Source organism: Gallinula chloropus (assembly GCF_964237585.1).
Source record: "Gallinula chloropus genome assembly, chromosome: 4".
NCBI classification, from domain to species: domain Eukaryota; kingdom Metazoa; phylum Chordata; class Aves; order Gruiformes; family Rallidae; genus Gallinula; species Gallinula chloropus.
The window spans coordinates 39,241,782-39,259,561 of record NC_140088.1 but is presented as its reverse complement, the minus strand read 5'-3'; the positions used below and the strand labels follow the sequence as shown (position 1 = coordinate 39,259,561).

The 17,780-nt window shown below is 49.9% G+C and overlaps 1 protein-coding gene across 1 annotated transcript in view; it reads right to left on the bottom strand.

Moving 5' to 3' along the window:
- IGHMBP2 (immunoglobulin mu DNA binding protein 2) overlaps positions 1–17,780 on the bottom strand; it is a gene marked incomplete at its 5' end in the record, with an annotated part of 39,227 nt that overhangs the window by 10,450 nt on the left and 10,997 nt on the right. The window contains 5 exons of the mRNA XM_084263055.1: positions 3,410–3,592; positions 9,243–9,417; positions 12,443–12,590; positions 15,913–16,113; positions 16,508–16,671. Of these exons, the coding sequence (XP_084119181.1) occupies positions 3,410–3,592; positions 9,243–9,417; positions 12,443–12,590; positions 15,913–16,113; positions 16,508–16,671 (871 nt within the window). The remainder of the gene's footprint in view (positions 1–3,409; positions 3,593–9,242; positions 9,418–12,442; positions 12,591–15,912; positions 16,114–16,507; positions 16,672–17,780) is intronic.

The window sequence follows — 17,780 nt, the reverse complement described above, 5'->3', positions numbered from 1 at the left end:
CACATGCCAGGGACTAGCCTTACTTCCTGGGACTCTGGACATTACTCGCTCCATTGGCAACAAAGGTCGTCTCCCTTGACTGAAACTCATTTTTCTCCTGAGGCTCAAAGGACTTTCCCCACTTCCATGGACCACAGGGACCAACGACCAACTCTATTTTCCATGATCCCCTGTGGAATGGGGCCTCCCCCAGTCCCTCCTCTGAGGAGGGTACTGCGGGTTTACCTCCCTCTCTCTGTAACACTGAGCCTAACAGGCTTCCCATCTCCTTTACACCAGTCCTGCTCACTGTCCTAGCGCTGTCCGTGTCTCTGTGGACCAAAGGCTTGGAGCAGAAGCCAGGTTCTCCATGTAGATAACACACAGTGGCCACAGAAAGCCCTTGCAGCATCTCTCAACAATAGGAAAAAGCTCAACCCTGGGAATGTGCTTCGGAGGAGTGATCGTCTATGTGAATCTTTCAGGTGAGAGAAGGAGAATTCAGTCTGGCTTCCAAGGATCTTCCAGCTCGCCCACTGCTGGGGGCGGGGTTTCCCTCATATTCCCCATCAGTGAGGGGGTGTTAGCCCAAAAAGATGTGCCAAGGGAAGGGACACCTGACACTGTACTTGGATAAAAACTGACAGCAGAAACAGCTGGTGATTTTCAAACCATCTTCTCATGCACTGAGTCACATTTTGAATGTAAAAATATAGCTTGCAGCATCCTTGACTTAACTCTGGAGATGCGTGGGGGTTTCTGATGTGCTTTGTCACCCTTTTCAGAAAGAAAGGAGATCTTGGGAGAAGGTTTTGCTCCCTTGGAAATACTCTGCCCCTGAAAAGATACCGCAGCAAACTAAAGTTTCCTTTTTAAGAGAAAAGATGGTGCTGCAGAACTCTCTAACAGACCACAGACCAAGCGCTCCCGAGGGCCTTCAGTGTCAGAATCAGTCAGTACAGGAATGTGAAGTCATTTGGAGCAGACCTGCACGTTTTCCAAGGACCAATCTTGTGCTCCAGGTAATGGAGATGAGACTTTCGCTGACAACGGTGTTCAAGGAAAGGCTGTGGTGGGAGCACAGATATTGGGTGGGGACTGTACCCTAGGGGAGTGGTCCTGGAGAAAGCCCCCAGGTTACATGGTCAGCAACCCCAGAAACTCCCTGCCACAAGCTGCAGCACAAGGTGTTTGCACCTTGCAATACATCTTGAGACTGGGACGTGATTCTTCACGCTTCCCCAAGGCCATTGTAAATCCAAGGCTGGGGTAGAGTCCTGTAGGCTGGCTTTGCCAGTGTTAGAGGTGTGGTGGGGGCTGTGGTCCAGATCACTCCAGCCAGATCAAAGGAAGACTTCAGAAGGCTTTCAGCAGAGATGTGATCCTGCTCCTTGCACTGTGCTCCAGGACCCTTCAGATTTCTTGTCCATCCACCACCAGCCCTCAGGAAGGAGGTAAGGAAATGCTGCAGACTGGGTATGTGTCAAGTGCTGTTACTGCAGTTGCAGCCCCAACTCTGGCTGCTCACCAATATGAGCAGGTAACTCCTGTGGGCACTCGCCAGCTGACCACTTCCCTGGGCTGCTTCTTGTGTAAGAGATCTTGTTCTGCAGCCCTCAGAGAGTAAAACTTGCTTCTTCCTCAGGTAAAGTGTTAAGCAAATCATTTGGCTTAAGCCAACCAAAGACAGGGGATGCTCAGAAAGGGACGAATGAATCAGGAAATTAAAGAAGGAATTTGTACTTGCAACCTAAACACAAGCTGATCCCAGTCCACTGTCAAGCCCCTGCATTACCAGCTCTTCTCTAGAGGCACAGAAGCTTCACACAGTCCGGTGCCTGGACAGAGGATGGCTGTGCTTGTGTGGTGTGCCAGGAGGGCTGGGGACTGGCAGATTCGATTACAGGGTTAGACACCAGCATCTGCAGGAAAAGGTGATGAGCAGGGGGCCAAGCTGCACTGTAGACTGGAAGAAAAACAATCCCTCCTTCACCAGCTATAAAAAGAAACCAGCTCACCAGGGGAACAAAGGGACCTAAGTTCAACTTTTTGATGGATTTCATATTTTAACAGTTTCAAAGCATTTTGCCTGGGGTTCTTCACTAGTTGTTATTGTTAATTTGCAAAGTTAAACAGGAAGAAAAGAACCAGAACAAACAAGAGGGATTTGTACAGGAATTAGATCCATGTGGCTAAAACACCGCTGAATAAGTCCTGTCCATCTCAGCTGAGCTCATCCCGGCCCCCAGGACCCAGCCTTGCCTTCCGACAGAACCCACCCCACTCCTCGGCAGCATCATATCCGTATGTACAGACACGTTTAACCTAAGCCCAAGGTCAGCACAGCTTCACTGCTGCAAGCTCAGCTGAAGCCCTGAAGCCTCAACACCAAGCGCGCTGACCCAGGGGGAAACCCCTGTGCTGGCTGCTGGATGTTGGTGAGGGTGCTGGGGCTGGCTCGGACGCGCCGCTTACTCTGCCCACCCAGGCAGTATCTCTCTGTCTGTTCACAAGCCAGACCACTTCAAAACAAGTAGGATAAAATGTCATCTCCAGCTTGCTCTGTGCAAAGCTGGACCTATGATGAAATGGAGATGTTCTAGGGGAACATTAATTTTTTCGACTCCTAAATATTTGCATTTAAACCCAAGTATTTCTAAAAATACAAGAGCACCACGCAGAGAAGCACTGTGGGGTTTTTTTTTTATGCTTCTCCAAGTCCAACAGAGAGAATTAATGTTTTCCCATCCACCGCCCAGAACCGCACTGACTGCAATTTTAAAAAGCTGCAATTATTGACAGTCACAGTGTGTGTTGGCAAACAACTGCCTGTCCCAGAGCGCGATGGAAATGAAACACTGCTCACTTCCCTTAAATTACCAAAAAAAAAGGGGAAACTGCTGCAGATGAGGAATGGATCCGATTCCATCAGACCTGCCTTGGTGCTGTTCTGGCAGTGAAACTACCCAAGCTGGAATGGGAATCTTGTTTTCTGATCTTTCTGAAGTCAGTGTTGGGACCAAAGACAGGACACAGGCTAGCCCTCATAATCATGTGGCACACGGGAGCACACTGAAAGTCTGGCATCTGTTCTGACCCTTCAAGAAAGCCTGAGATAGAGAAACTCAGCTTGGGGTATGCCTGCTGTGTCAGGCCCATGTGTTGTCACCAGGTGCAAGGGGATTTTATTCCACTTCTTACCACACTGAAGAGGAAAGAGAAAGTAACTCTGCATGGCTTCTTGTTACACAGGAAAAAGGACAACCCTCCCCACAACTACCGTTTCCTTGCTGAAGTAACAGATGAAACAAACGTGATCCCAGGACTGGGAGCAATGGAAAGCCCCACTGCAGAGGAGGGACAAGCTCTGCGTGTGGTAGGATGAAGAAGACATCTCTGCTCATATACCAATGAAGAGCAAATCACTTACTTGAGCAAATGCTGGGCTACTGATGGGTGAGCAGTGAGCCTGCCACTGTACATCTCTGAGGAAGCCCACTGCATGATGGCCTGGTGCATCCGGTACTGCACCGTCAGCATCTTCACAACCTTGTCCCCGTACCTCTCGGTGAGACGCTCCATCAGGCTGAGTGAAAGGCCCTTGGCAGCAGCCCTGCATGGGAAAAGCAAGTCAGAAGTGAAGTCTGGATGGTCTGCTCTGAAGCAACAACCCAAGTTGTGGATGTCACCCTCTTTGGACCAAGGAATCAATCGGCACCACACTACACACGCAGCCCTGGCAGTGCTGCAGCTGGGGTTGGTGTGTGTTGGTGCTAGTGAGGTTCAGTTGCTCCATTGGAGCATCCCCGATATCTGCTGTGGACCTTGCTGAGCACTGTGTGGCTCTGCTGGGATGGCATTACCTCCCTGGCCTTCCCACTCTGCTTCACTTGGGTACCAGTGGAAAGGGAGCAGAAGGCTGCAGGTTCCCCAACAGCGTGAAGACCCTCAGGGACAAACTTTTTCCTTGTATGGAGATTAGACCACCCTGAACACATCAGGGTGGAGAGATGCCTGCTTCCCTTTGCTGTAGGGAAATACTCTGGGGTGTTCCCTCTGTAACACAAGAAATGCAAGTGAAATCAGCTGCCCCTGCCTGCAGCAGCCACTTCTCAGATCCAGGTCTGCTCAGCATGGTTGGAGTATGATGAGTGGGGATGCACAAAACTCTGCCTGGGGAAACAGCTCAGAACAGAAGCCTCCTAACCTGCAAGCTCATTTCACCAACATCCTTAGTCATGCTGCTCATAACGAGCAGCATGGCATCTCAATATGGCATCTGTCAGCACAACATTATGCTCACATTACTGCAAGCTCAGCAACAGCATCACAACCACCTAATGCATTAGTCTTGGAGCACGACCCCCATGTTGAAATGCTTGGTGTCAACACAGCCAGACCTTGCTAATGTTTTATCAAGACACTTGCTGCTCAAGCATCCTCATTACTTGTTGGCCGCTCACCTCAGACTAATGCTTTTCAGTGCTTATTGCTTTATTAGCCATTAAGAAAACCAATGCTCCATCACTTCTGGCAAAGGTCCTGTGCTTGTATCTGTGACACAAATTAATAGAGCTTCTAATGAAATAAGCCTTTCAGGAGCCTAATAGCTTTCTCCTTGCCATACAGAAGGGGTCTGTTGGAAGCATCACCTAACAGGACTGTCTGAGGAAGAAGGACAAGAATGGCTGCACTTTTGTTTTGGGTTTTGAGCATTTCAGAGCATAAAGGGTTTTTCCATCCTGTGCGCCCAGTGCCTCGCCCAGCACTGTGGCTCCTGGTGAGGGGGTCTGGTTGCTACCAGAACACAATGAACGAGCACAATGGGGATGCAGTGATGATAGAAAACAGCTTGGGAACATTATTTCTGTCAAGGCTAAGGGGCACAGCACGCATCCAATTACTGCTGTGGGAAGCATTACATTGCTACACGGCACCACAGCAAGTGCCTCGTTTGCTGCACTGGCCAGCCCTGTCACGGTAACAACAGGGCGTTCAGTAAATACAACCAGAGACTGCAAAGTCATTAAAGCTGCAGAAGAGAAAATTGAGGGTAGATCTTTCCGAGAAGTCAAGTCTCATTAGCCCTCCTTCTTGCTTAAATCACAGAATGCAGCACACGGGCAGAAAATGGGTCATAAACTCTGAACGGCCGCGACCGCGGGACTCGGGAGGCAGCGCTGCTTTTTCCAAGGCTGTTGTAACGTTACCGAGCGCTGAACAACACACCCGGGTGCAGAGGCCAGGTGGAGGTCAGCAGGGTTGTAGTAAGGCTATTGTGCTTTACAGCGCAGGGGTTTCCAGCTGTGGCACGCATTGTGCTGCTGAGCATGATTTGCACTGCCTTGGCTGTGAAGCCAACAGCTCCCTGGCCCCAGCGCTGCTAGCGCCATGGCACAGAGGCAGAATCACAGAGCTGGTTAGGTTGGAAAGGACCCTTAAGGTCACTAAGTCCCACCATTAACCCAGCATGGACAAGCCCACCACTAACCCATGTCCTGAAGCACCGTGTCTGCACAGCTTTTGCATTCTGCAGGGACAGAGAAAGCAGCAATTCCCTGGGCTTGACGGTCTCTGGGGGAAGACACCTCCCCAACCTCCCATCAAAACCCAAAGCTGTGCAGACAGAGGTCCTGCAAACTGACAACAGGGGAGAAAAGCAAAGCGTGGGTGAAACAGGAGTGCCTCAGAGGTTGCCTGGCTTTTGGGGAGGGGAAGACAATTAGGTGGGGTGAGGAGAAAAGCAGGATGTGAGGCTGGGGAGCTCATTCCAGTTGTCAGGAATTGGCTTTCTTCCTTACGGGCTCAAACTGAGAGGGCACTGACAGCCTGAGGCTGAGATCTCCCCCTTCCTCTGGATACTGTGGATTTTTTTAATCCTTGCAAATACAATGGAGGAGGGCAGCTTGTTCCTCCCAGCTGTGGGGGGCTGCCGAAGACACCCAAACACTTGTTCTTTGGTGACCAAGCAAAAGCAAAGCCATTTTGACATGACATCAGCAAACTACTGAGCACCGAGGATGAGCACGTGGATTAGGGATGGTGGAGAGGACCAGCCTGACTGCTAACAAACAAGATGGCAAAATATTTCCATGCTTGCCTAAGAAACCAGTGGAGAGCAAGGGGTCTGACAAGTATCTGAAGAGTGTGAAAACAAACTAATACATCAAATTCCTGATGTGGAGAAAAATTAATTTGGATGTCAGAAAAGGATGGAATGAGGACTGAAATGAAAACAAGGGAAAGAAAGATAATGCCCCCTGGGACAGGCCAAAACCCAGCAGGAAGCTTAAAACTGATGCCTGTGGGCTTTGGAGCAGGCATTTCTCATCACTGTGAGGTCTTTCAGAAGGAAAACACACAGAGACAAGCAGAAAGGTGAGTGGGTCCCGTATGGTGCCTGTGTGAAAGCCCTCTGCACCCTGAGAGAACTCCATGTATGTCAAAGAGCAAGAGCGAGCAGCATCCCTTAGCCTCCCCAGCAAAGCTCCCTTAGCCTCAAGGGGAAAAGCCCTGATGGTAATAACTGAGACACACTGAATCACTGGAGGAACAGGCAGATGCCAAGAAGGGAGTCCCACCAGCTGGGGCCTGGGGGCTCCCCAAGAAACAGGAGCTGTTGGGAAGCCTAGCTGTCTGATCGCACTCGCAGCACGGCTCCTGCAAAGGACCAGAGTATTCCTGTTTAACAGAGGCTTCCTGCTGAAGCGGGACTGACTTCACATACAGTAGTAACAGACGACCCTTCTGTCAGCGCAGATCATCCCAGCTAACTTTAGACCCTTCACTGAGGCCCCCAAAATAGGAGTCCACCCACTTCAGGTCTGCTGTCATCAATGGAGGAGAGGGGAAAGTGGGTGGAAGGGTTTGAGTCCTCTGCATGAATCATCCCTGGAAATAGCTTATGTTTTTCATTAGCCACAGAGAAGCCGGCAGGAGATTTGGTGCCTTCATTCCATCTCTGGAAACACCTAACAAGATTCAGGTAGAAGGAACCTGCCTTTGTGTTGCATCTTGCAGCCTGAGGGACTGCGAAAAGCACGAAGCGGAGCTCCCCAGCGTCTGCTGTATTTGCATCATGCAGGGGGATGGTGCTGTAAAGAAGAAAGCTCTGTTAGCTGCCTCGTTCGATAAAGCAAGTGCTTTTACTTGGGCAGCAATTAAAAACAAGGCCAGAGTTCAGATCTGTAAGGAAAAAAGCTAATAATGTTTTTACTGCGTTTATCTGAAAAGTAATTGGATTTCTCAAAATAAGCTGTTCTAACTGATGAAGATTTGTTTTCATTAGGAGGCTCCAGCTGGTGCTCAGTGCACGTCTCCATCGCATGCTGGCTGGGGGTTTCACAACAACAGCCTGAAAGAAACTCTTCTCTTTCAGCATCAGGCAGTTTTGTTCTCTACCAGGAAAACACATCTCATCCCAGGTTGTTGCTATAGGACGAATACTCTGCACCGTGCTCCTTAACCCTGCTGCTTATTCAAGAGGTCTGCCCGAGGGCCCTCTGCTCTACAAGCCAGCAGAGCTGAGGGACATGGGAAGACTCCAGATCAGTGCCTGCCCTATGAGCTCCCCCTCTAATTTCTGTGTGTGCAACCAGCCTCTACCAGTGTGCCCATCTGCAGTTAACCCCGTGGGGCTGCTAATGAAAGGTAGATCCGGAAATAGCTCCGAAAGCTTGATTTTCCACTCATTCTCCTGCATGCTCAGCCTTCCAACCCTCGGCCACTTGAGCAAGGGGCAAAGCTTGAAAAGACCCAGTTTTAAGTAATTTTTCTTAATGAAATGTCAGCCTTTAGAAGTGAGGAGAAAGACAGGAAAGATGACTTGCCATGCAAACACCAGGCTGGGGTTCAAGACATCCTCCTCAGCGCCACCAGGTTCCCTCTATGATGTAGGGTGAAATGGGGAGAGTAATCCTCCCTGCCCCTTCACACTCTTTATACACTCCACAGCAGGGACCGTCCCTCATTAGATACACCATGCCTCTAGCACAAGGGGCCACATGCTGCAGTGCTTCGCTAACATGCTTCAACAATAAACACAGAGAGCTGGTTCCTCTGGTTCTCTCCTGTGTGGCTTCTACAGCTGAGTTCATGTGCTGCCTTTTCCCTGTGCACAGGATCAAACTCAGGTCTCACTCTGTTACTTGTTTTTATGGAGCTGAAGACGTCCCAGACTTCCACAATTTGACGGATTTGCTTCACGTCAGCTAATAGGTTCTGAGAGCTCCTCAGGGAACTTAGAGATGGGTTGGCACAGGCAGCAGCATCTGTGTCTTTAACCCACAGAGACCTGCCTGGAGAGCAGCTGCATTTGAAAGCACAGCCCCTAATCCTTCCAAGTATGCTGGAGGCAGCTTGGCTCCCTGCATTTTATCTTCTGAAAGGTGGTTATCCGTCTGTGAGGCTGGGCTCTGCTGACTGGTGCCTTGTCTGACCAGCACTTAAGTCGTGGTGCCTTGAGCAATAATTTTCTTTAATGCAGCAAGTTTTTCGGTTCATAATTGACTGATAAGGCAGGGCGAGATATAAATCTGTTAACACTATTGATTCAGATGCACAGCCTCTGTTGCTCTGCTTTATTTATCTATTGATCTTTAGGAAGGGCACAGAATGACACAGGTTTCAACATCCTAAGGCTTCTCGTCCAAAACGGATTACCCCACCAGGGATGGCAGCCAAGCTAACACCTGACTTCCCTGCACAACTGGTAACCCACCAAGGTTGAGGAGCCAGATCTGACTTCTACCCACTCTCTTCATTTACAAAGCCCAGGCCACATCTCCGCTCCTGCACAGACAAGAACCTCACAGGCAAGATGCACACGCCTTTGAGAACTCCCAGCAACTCCAGAGCGGGGCTGGAGGCTGCCTGGCACACAGCTCTCCCTGCCTGCAAACACAAACCCCCTGCAAGCCCCGGAGCAGTCGCCCAGCAGCACCCAGCAGCACAGAAGGCGACTCCAGCGCCAGGCTGGCTACACACACTCGGCTATTACATGGCTCAGTCAGCAGCCAGTAAAACAACCACCTGTCATGTCCCGGTGCAAGGAGCGAGCTGGCTCAGGTGGAGCCGCTGTCAACTCTAAGCGGTGGCTATCGGTAAAGGAGAGTTGATGCAGTTCTGGCGGTGTGAGCAAACCCAGCTCATGGGGGACACCAATTAATCACCCATGTTAATGAAATGTCTCGACACTTGAGGCATTCAGAGGCACTTGGCTGCATAAACAGCAGGAGGCACCATGACCGCAAACCGCTCCTTACTTGTGAGAGATGATGGTGGGGGGAAGCTGCTTGTGATCCCCAGCCAGGATGCACTTGGGAGCCTTCAGCAGAGGTATCCAGCAGCTGGCTTCCAGGGCCTGAGCACACTCGTCTATCACCACCAGATCAAAGTGGTTTTCAGGAAGCAGCTTCAGAGGGCCATCGGAGGAGGCACCTAATCAAAGCAGAAGTGCACAGCTTAGCAGGGAAGCACAGAAGAGCGAGTTGCTTTAACTGCGACTGAGGGAGGCAGAGATTTAGAAAGTCAGCTCTACAAAACATGCTAAACACTTACAGCTTTATACCTACATGTCAGAATCGGTTTTGCCAATTTCTGTTTGTTGTTTTTTTGCCCTGGTATCCAGGCCCAAAAGCTTCCAAGCATCTTTGAAAGCTACAGTGCAACCCTGATGACAAACAGAACAATATGCTCAAATACTTCACCCAGAGCAGAAGCAGAGCAAGAGCGCTAATGAACACCCACTTCCCTTCTGCCCTGAAACGCAAACAAAACCTCTCACCAACCTATTTTATGAGGAAAGGCTGAATGAAATGGGGCTGTTCAGCCTGGAGAAAGGAATACTGAGAGGGGATCTGATCAATGGTTATAAATATCTCAAGTGTGGGACATGGGGGAAAATGGCCAGCCTCTTCTCAGTGGGCTGTGGGGACAGGACCAAGCCTCAAGCTGGAGCACAGGAAGTTCCGCATCAATATGCAGAAGAACTTCTTCACAGTGAGGGAGCCCTGGGACAGGCTGCCCAGGGGGGTGTGGAGTCTCCTTCTCTGGAGATATTCAAGACCTGTCTGGATGCTGACCTGTGCGACCTGTCCTAGGGACCTGCTTTGGCAGGGGGTTCAACTCCATGATCTCTGGAGATCCCTTCCAACTCCTACAATTCTGTGAATCTGTGGATTATGGGCATGAGATTTGCTTTGCTTGATCCACTGAGGGACACCCTGAGAGGGATAAATTGTGGCTCGGACACCTCTGCCTGCCAACCTGGCTGTGCTGCTCTCTCCTTTCTCGTGGCAGTAGGAGAAGGAAAAGTATGTGAGAGTCTAATTGAACAGCCACAGCGAGGGCTGAGTTTTCCCATCCAACGTCCATTTGTAATGTCAGCCAAGAAACCCTTATGCAGGCCCTGCTACTATCCAGACAGGAACCCACCTGGATCCACACACTGATCAGAGCTGTGAACCTCAGAGGCACCAAAAATGTCCTTGCGATTCGTGAGAAAAAGGGATACAAAAGGAGGAGAGGAGGATTAAGAAGCTGGCATGTCAGGCAAGGAGAGCTCTGTTTGTGGTGTTCACAGAGATGTTTTTCAAAAGCTCCTGTGTGACTGCAGTGCAGCCCTGCAAGCAGCTCTGCTCAGGGGGGTTTTGCTTTGCTGCTCTGTGTATCTTGCTGCCTCTGCAGCTTTGCTTCCGCTCACTTGTTACAGTCTGTCAAACAAGACACCACGTTTTCCTCCAGAAATTTTTCCAGCCTGTATGAATCAGCTCTGGTAACAAGGGGCACATAGCTTCAACTTGACTATGGCAATTTTGCTATTTCTGTCCAAAAAAGATACCAACATGGCAGGCAGCAGTGCGGATAGGCTTCCTCCCTTACCACCTCATAGCTCAACTTGAGTTTATCGAACTCCCATTAAGTAAAGGTCACTGGTGTCCCTGTGTGTTGCCATGATTAAATTCTCTCTCTGCTGAACCTAGCAACAGAGCAGTTAGGCTTGTGTAAATAATACTTCCCATCAAACTACGTGGTTTCAGCCAAACACTGAGATTGTCTAAATGGGAAAAGCACAAAACCCATCCCTTGTTTGTCCACCGCCTTTTGCTGAAGCAGAATCACACAGACCTCCACGCAGGCTGCAGAGCCCCTGAGTCGTGGGAGAAAATCACGTTGGATTGACACAAGGGTCAGCACAAAATACCAGTTTTATTGACAAAAGGAAACCCCCACCCTGATTTTTCAGGCAATGCTAAAAGAAGCAAGGGACCAATCCCCAGCAAGTAATGAACTGGCAGGATTTCTCTTTCCTTTAACCTTTGCACTGGTACCTTGTGAATGCTCCAGGAGGTTTCTTTTTACGACCTGAAATTACTGAGGGAGTATTTTCCCTCCGGCAAATACTCCCTCAGCAGCCACATCAGAAGATGACAAGTGGGCCCTGGAGTATTATCCATCTCATCCAAAAAGGCACTCGAGCACATGTTAAATCTTTAAGCACCAGTGGCCCCCCTCAATCACAAGGGCATTACTGTCCTACCTGTAGACATTGATGTGCCTGCACATGCTGCCTGGACAGTTCCTGGATCTGTTCCCTAAATCCCCAGCTACTGACATCCCTTGGGTGACTTACAGAGCTAACCAAATACAGCCAGAGACCACGCTATGGAAACGTGTGCTGTATCCCATCAGTCACGGAAATTATCCAAGCTGGAAAGCAGCTCCATGTGATGAAATCAATAAGCAGATTGCACACCTCTGAGGGCACTTATTTACTCACTGAAAGTTCACTGCCTACTCACAACAAACACGGATGGGCCAGGCTGGCTCCCACCAAAGGCCCTGTCAGACCCACGCTCCTTGGTAAACAACAACCTCACGAGCCAGAGAGTAAGCTGAGCAGGGAGAATCCCCCTGTGGAGGACTTCAAGACCTTGCAGTAAACTTGACTGAGCTCGCTGGAGCTTGGAGCAGGAAGACTGTCCTGGTTCTGGCCAGGCCAGAGTCAACCTCCCCAATCACTCACCACAGGTGAGTTGAGTTTTCCACACCACCTGACATCACTCCCTCATTAAAGGGGCTGGCTGGGGAGGGCCAGTGCTTTGGGTGTCTCCAGAGCAGCTTGAATGTGGCTGGGGTGTTGGGTTGGTCTGTGTGTGGTGCAGTGCTCTGTAATCATCAGGTTGGTAAGGTACTCTGTGTTATCACTGGGTGTGAGTGTAATTGGCTGTTATTGTTCTCCTTTCACAGTGCTTCTGTCAGTAAACTGTCCTTATCCCAACCATGGAGGCTCTGTCTTTTACTCCTCTGGGAGTTAAGTGGTGTGTGGTGCTCAGACACTGTTCGGGGCTGAATCACCACAAAGACTAAGCCTCCTGGCAGGATGCTGTCCTGTAGGGCATGGGGCTTATATGAGTCCTGGCCAGTGAGGAAAAGCAGTGCAAAGAAAGAGAGGGTCTCGCACCTGTATTTGTAGCAAGGATAACACTGGCATTGGTAAGGGCTGCAGCCATGGCGGTTTCTTCTCGCTCCTTCAGCTCCTTCCTCAGTGCCTTAATCTCACTGAGAAAATGGCTTCGCTCTCCCTTGTCCTGAGCCTTTCTTGTTTTTGCCTATAAAACAGAAAAATTGAGATAGAACAAGCTGGTTTTGGTCCTGGGGATATGCTCAGCTTCTTGAACATAGAGAACCTGGTTACAGCAGGGCTTCTCTAGGTCCACCATCACACGCTGTCTCATCATGCCCTTTCCCCAGCCAGTGTTGCTTGGAGAACTAAGAGTGTTTCTGTCCATGCAAGAGCTGATCTGTTATCAATAAAACCCCAGGATCTGAGCATGAAGCAGCAAAATGAGCACATGGCTGCCCATCGGACTGTGCAGGAGCAGCAGGGAACACCAGCCATCAGTTGGGATCCAGAGAGCAATTCCCTCCTCAGACTTAGCTGGTCTACACCTAGACTCCTCTGGCTGCACATTTTCATAGTCTTGAAATGCAAGCATGAAGTGTTGAAGAGGAACTTTCTGTCTGCAAACCCTCTGGTCAGCCCTTCCTGCTCTCCCTATGCTTTCCCGACACCCCAAAGACCAGCAGGGAGGTCAGAGTCTTCAGTCCATCCCATGGATAAGACCACACACCAATCAAAGCATCTGGGCACAGAGCAGGGACTACCATACAACGGTGATTAGGCTTGGTGGGAGGAAGGTCTTGTGCCTCTGCTGGGTTAGGAACCTGGACTTCCTATCTCATTCTGCTGTGTTGCTCAGGGGAAGCAGGGACCCTCTGGCTCCAAGTGACCTTGAAGCAGAGGAGGTTCCCCAAGTTGATCATGCTATGTCCAGCCAAAGCAGCAGCTTTGCATTTTTAAAGAGGTGTCTCTGAGTTGCTGCAAATGATTCCAAGCAATGACTTGACAGGCTCATGGCTATTTTTAGCAATCCCTATTAAATATATCTAACACCTCAAATCATCACCACTGGTTGCTAGTGCTTCCCCAGCTACAGACCAGCAGCTATGAGACAACAATAAAGCTATCGTTCACTGCAAGTCACCTTGAGATGGGAATCTGGACTGTTTCCTTGGAGGCAAAGCTGAAGACTTGAGAAAGCTGAAAAAGCTGCAGAAAGAACCTTTTACAAGCAACCAAACCAGTAAGACCTGATGGTTCCCATAACCAGCCTCTCTATGGGTGGATTCTCCAGTGTCCACTGCGGTTCAGCCCATACTGCAGCCTTTCCCCATGGAAAGACATTCATGTGTCTCACTCCTCTACTCAGACGGCTGTTCTGGTTAAACCTGTAGGTATTTACTACCTGTGAGACCCCTACACATCTGTCAAGTGTAGTCAAACTTGGCTGATGGGCTCAGAAATTACATGGGAGGGATCCCAGGCTGATAACATCATTGAGCAGGCTTCTTTTCCTTTGCTTGATCTAAAGGGCCAGCACCAGCCCTGAGATTCACTGAGCTGAAGGGACAAAGCAGATTACTGTCCACCTCATCTGAGAAACAGAGGGAGATCAGCAAGCAAAACTGATGGTGCCACTGAGACTCTGTTTAATGTCTGCTCTGCAAAAAAAAATCTGGTTATAAACTAGTAACAGCAACTGCTCTCTGGTGTTGGCTGGTGACATTATGACCCAAACATCAAGCTGGCTCTGAGAGCAGCAGAGGGAGCAGAGCCAGTCCAGAGGTAACAGCTCCAAGGACAGCACTTGGCACACTGTGAGCTGGGTCCACCATCTACTGGCAGGCAGAGGGCAAGATGGGCCAGGACCTCGGAGGTGAGCTCTCTGCAGCACAGTGAGAGGAAAGTATGCTCAGGAACATCTTTGGCAATAGACCTGATCAGGGCAGCTCAGATCATTGCTATGCAGGCTGAGCTGCACCTGTATGTTAGCTCTTGGGTTTCTGTTTGGCACTGCAGGGCAGAACAAACCTTGGTGGCCAGTTACTGCCTTCTGTTGCTCCATACCCTTTCCACGAGGGAGGAAACAGATGGAGACCTTAGTGCTGAAGCTTTGCTTTCTCTTAACTTCCCTTCTGCTATGGAAAACCAATAATGAAATCAAACTCCCTCTCATCTTTCAAGGTGCCTCCCAAGGAGAGGAAAGGGAAAATTAACTAGTAGTGAGAGAAGCAAAATTAAATTAGAAGTAAAAAAGACAGTGTAGAGCTGTGACTACAACCAGGCCTCCATCCCAGCATGCAAGAGCATGCCCTTTGTGAACTCGGTTACAAGGATGTTACCCAGCCCACATGTGCCCTCTCCTTCCCTTCCTTCATGGGCAAGGAAATTGTGTGCCAAATGCCTTCCCCAGCTACTTGGCAACCAACGCTGGGCGATGTGTGACCCTGTCTGAGGAAGCCACAGCTGCTGCCATAGCAGTGGCTGCAGCTTCCTGTGACGCTGCACGTGTGCAGGGGTATGGCAGTGTCCTGCTGCCTCTCTGATCCAGAGGGGATCTTTCCTGAGCTGGATACAGCTGCAGAAAGGCTCCTGGACAATGCTGCCACCAGAAGGGGGAGGGAGAAATCTATTTAGTATTGAAACCTATCATCTCAAGTAAAAGAGCTACTTTGTAAATGAAGTTGAGGGAAATTAGGTTGTGACAGAAGAAATTAAGGATGCATTTCTGTCACGTACTCTGCTTTCTACTTGGGGTGGCTGAGAGTGGGAGGGAGTGTCAGGACAGCCAGACATCTTGCTAGGAAGTGAATTAATGATGTGAGCATTTCTCTCGCTCTCTGGCGAAGAGGACTGCATCAACAACGCCAGCTAGATAATTTGGAGAGCAGGGCACTGCAGCATCCCCTATGCAGCAGTAGTGATTGATTCTGCCACCCCAATGAGGCATTTGGTTAGGAGGAGTTCTGTCCTAACCTTCATCCTGCAGCAGATGAAGACAAGTACTCATGGCCGGTCACCAAGGGGGCTCAGGCAGCCCCTGGGAGAGGCTTTCTGAAATACCTCTTCAGCCTGGAAGTCTTCCCGGGCTCTAAAACCTACAGGCCTGCACCCTGGTTCTTTTCCTCTGAGGCCAGGCTAAACGTCTCCCTGTCAGAGTAAGCAGGATCAGCCCAGGCCACGCACGTGTCCTACTGTTGTTGTTCATGTTTCTCCCCTGCCTGTACACAGTAAGATCCACAGTGGGGGCTCACGGCACTCTGGACCCACAAATATGAGGTTCAACCAGGGTACAGGCTGGCTGCACACTGCTCGTGTGGTTTATCAGGACTAGTCATTGTGACTTGCCTCTGTCTGCTGATCTTGGGGCAACCCAGAGCACCTGCCTGTCTTCTAAGAGCATGCCAGAAGTGGCAGTGCTGTTCCTTAGCTTTGCAGCCAGAGTGGCTTGCCGGGTTAGATCAGGTACTGCTAATCTGGAGAGCTGGTGTTGGGGTAACTCACACGGGGCGCGTGGCAGGGACACGTACACAGGCCTGGTCGATGTCCTTCCTGATGTCTGCCACGATCTGGGCATTGTCGCCACGGGCCAAGACGGCGTCCAAGGAATGCTGCTGGATGGGCTCCAGCAGGCGAGCGGGGTGTCCCAGCCGCAGGACGCGGGCTTTGCAGCCAGCCAGCCTCTCCACCAGGTTATCCACTGCCACGTTGGAAGGGGCACAGCACAGGACCTGCACGGGGAGGAACCAAGCACCTGTTACTGCTCTGGACAGCACAACGCTGGAGCAAGTGTGCAAGCAGGAAGATGCTCAGCAGAGAGAAGGAGACCAACACCCATTTGTTAGGAAGAAACTACCAAGATCTCCACAACCTCCAGATGCCAAAGGCAATTTCTCTGAAGCGCCAGGGCAAGGTCTTTAATAAATACCAAATCTGGGCTTTGAAGCTTCTACTAGTACCAAACTTCAGCTGGCTGGAGAAGCTCCCTGGTCCTAGTAAGGCAAGCCAGCCACTGCTGTGACACACAGCTGCTGCTGGATCTGCTCCAGCTGTCCTGAAGCTCAATGAGTTGGCAAAATAAGCCAAGGTGATCCCTGTCACTCCAGTCCTGCCACTGGTACTCACTTTCAGGCCTTGCTGTACAGCTTGCAAGATGATCTCTACTAGAGTTGTGGTCTTCCCTGTGCCAGGTGGTCCATGGACAATGGCAAGCTCCCTCTGTGCCAGTGAGAAGGAGACAGCTTCCCTCTGTGAAGCATCCAGTGAGTCGTTGTAAAGCTTGAGAGGCTCTGGGGAGACAGCAGAGAGTCACTTGGTCAGGCCTAATGTGGGCACTTGCTGAGAAGCACAAATCCATGAATACAAAGAAGAAGCTCTCATTAGTTGTCCCAAATGACAACAATGTACCTGGGGAGGAAAGTACACTGTGTACCCCCCCAGTGGCTAAAAGAGCCTGGATTGGTAAAAGCAGGCTCGTTATGCTTTCAAAATGAACCAACTGCCCACCCTGCAGCTGTGTCTTCCCCCTTCCCTCTCCTACCCCTGTTGTGCAGAAGGAGCAAGCATTCAGCTGTGAACACAACTTGTCAGCATTTAAAGAGGCATTTACCTGCTCTAGCACCAAACATGCCAGATACCCTGGGTGTGGAGGGAGCTCTGGGCTTATTTCAAAGGCCCCCAATAAAAAGAGGGGAGAAAGCAGCTGATTTTGCAAACAAATCACCCCCATTGCAGTTAACAAACCCAACCTGGCACTAGCAAAAAAAGCAGCAGAAAAACCTACAGCATCTGTGGGCAGAAAAGAGCAGCTCTGTGGTGCTCAACAAGGACCGAAGAGCCTGGCAGGGAAAAGATACAAACTGGCAATATAAATGATTAAAGCTAAAATTACTTTGGGCTTTAATGATCAGAAAGGGGAGAGGAATACGCAAATTGCACTACAAGAGAATTGGTTTCACTGATGAAGACCAAACTCTCACAAGCTGCTCTTTACCTCCTGGATTTATCCAATTTAAACCTGTATTTATTCTCATCTCACATAATCCTGCTGCTAATCTCCTTGTTTATTATGGAAGTTAATTACAGCAGAGATGATGACTCATTACACTGAGGTTTACCAAAAATAATGCTCCCATGAAAGCTTACATAAGACAAATCTCTGGGCATCATTCCTTGCTGGGCATCATGTGGTTTATCTCTACCTTTGCATTAAGGGCTTGATTAGGAGCACTAAAGTTTCTTCTGGTTTAGGGCAGGTTGAGTTCCTTATGACTCACAGGTAACCTCCAGCACAGACCTGAAAGCAGCACAGCTAAATGGGGTGCATGGGTTAAATGGTACCTATTGAAAGACGTTTGGTGAGGAGGAGAGGAATGGCACTACTGGTGCTTTCCCCTGT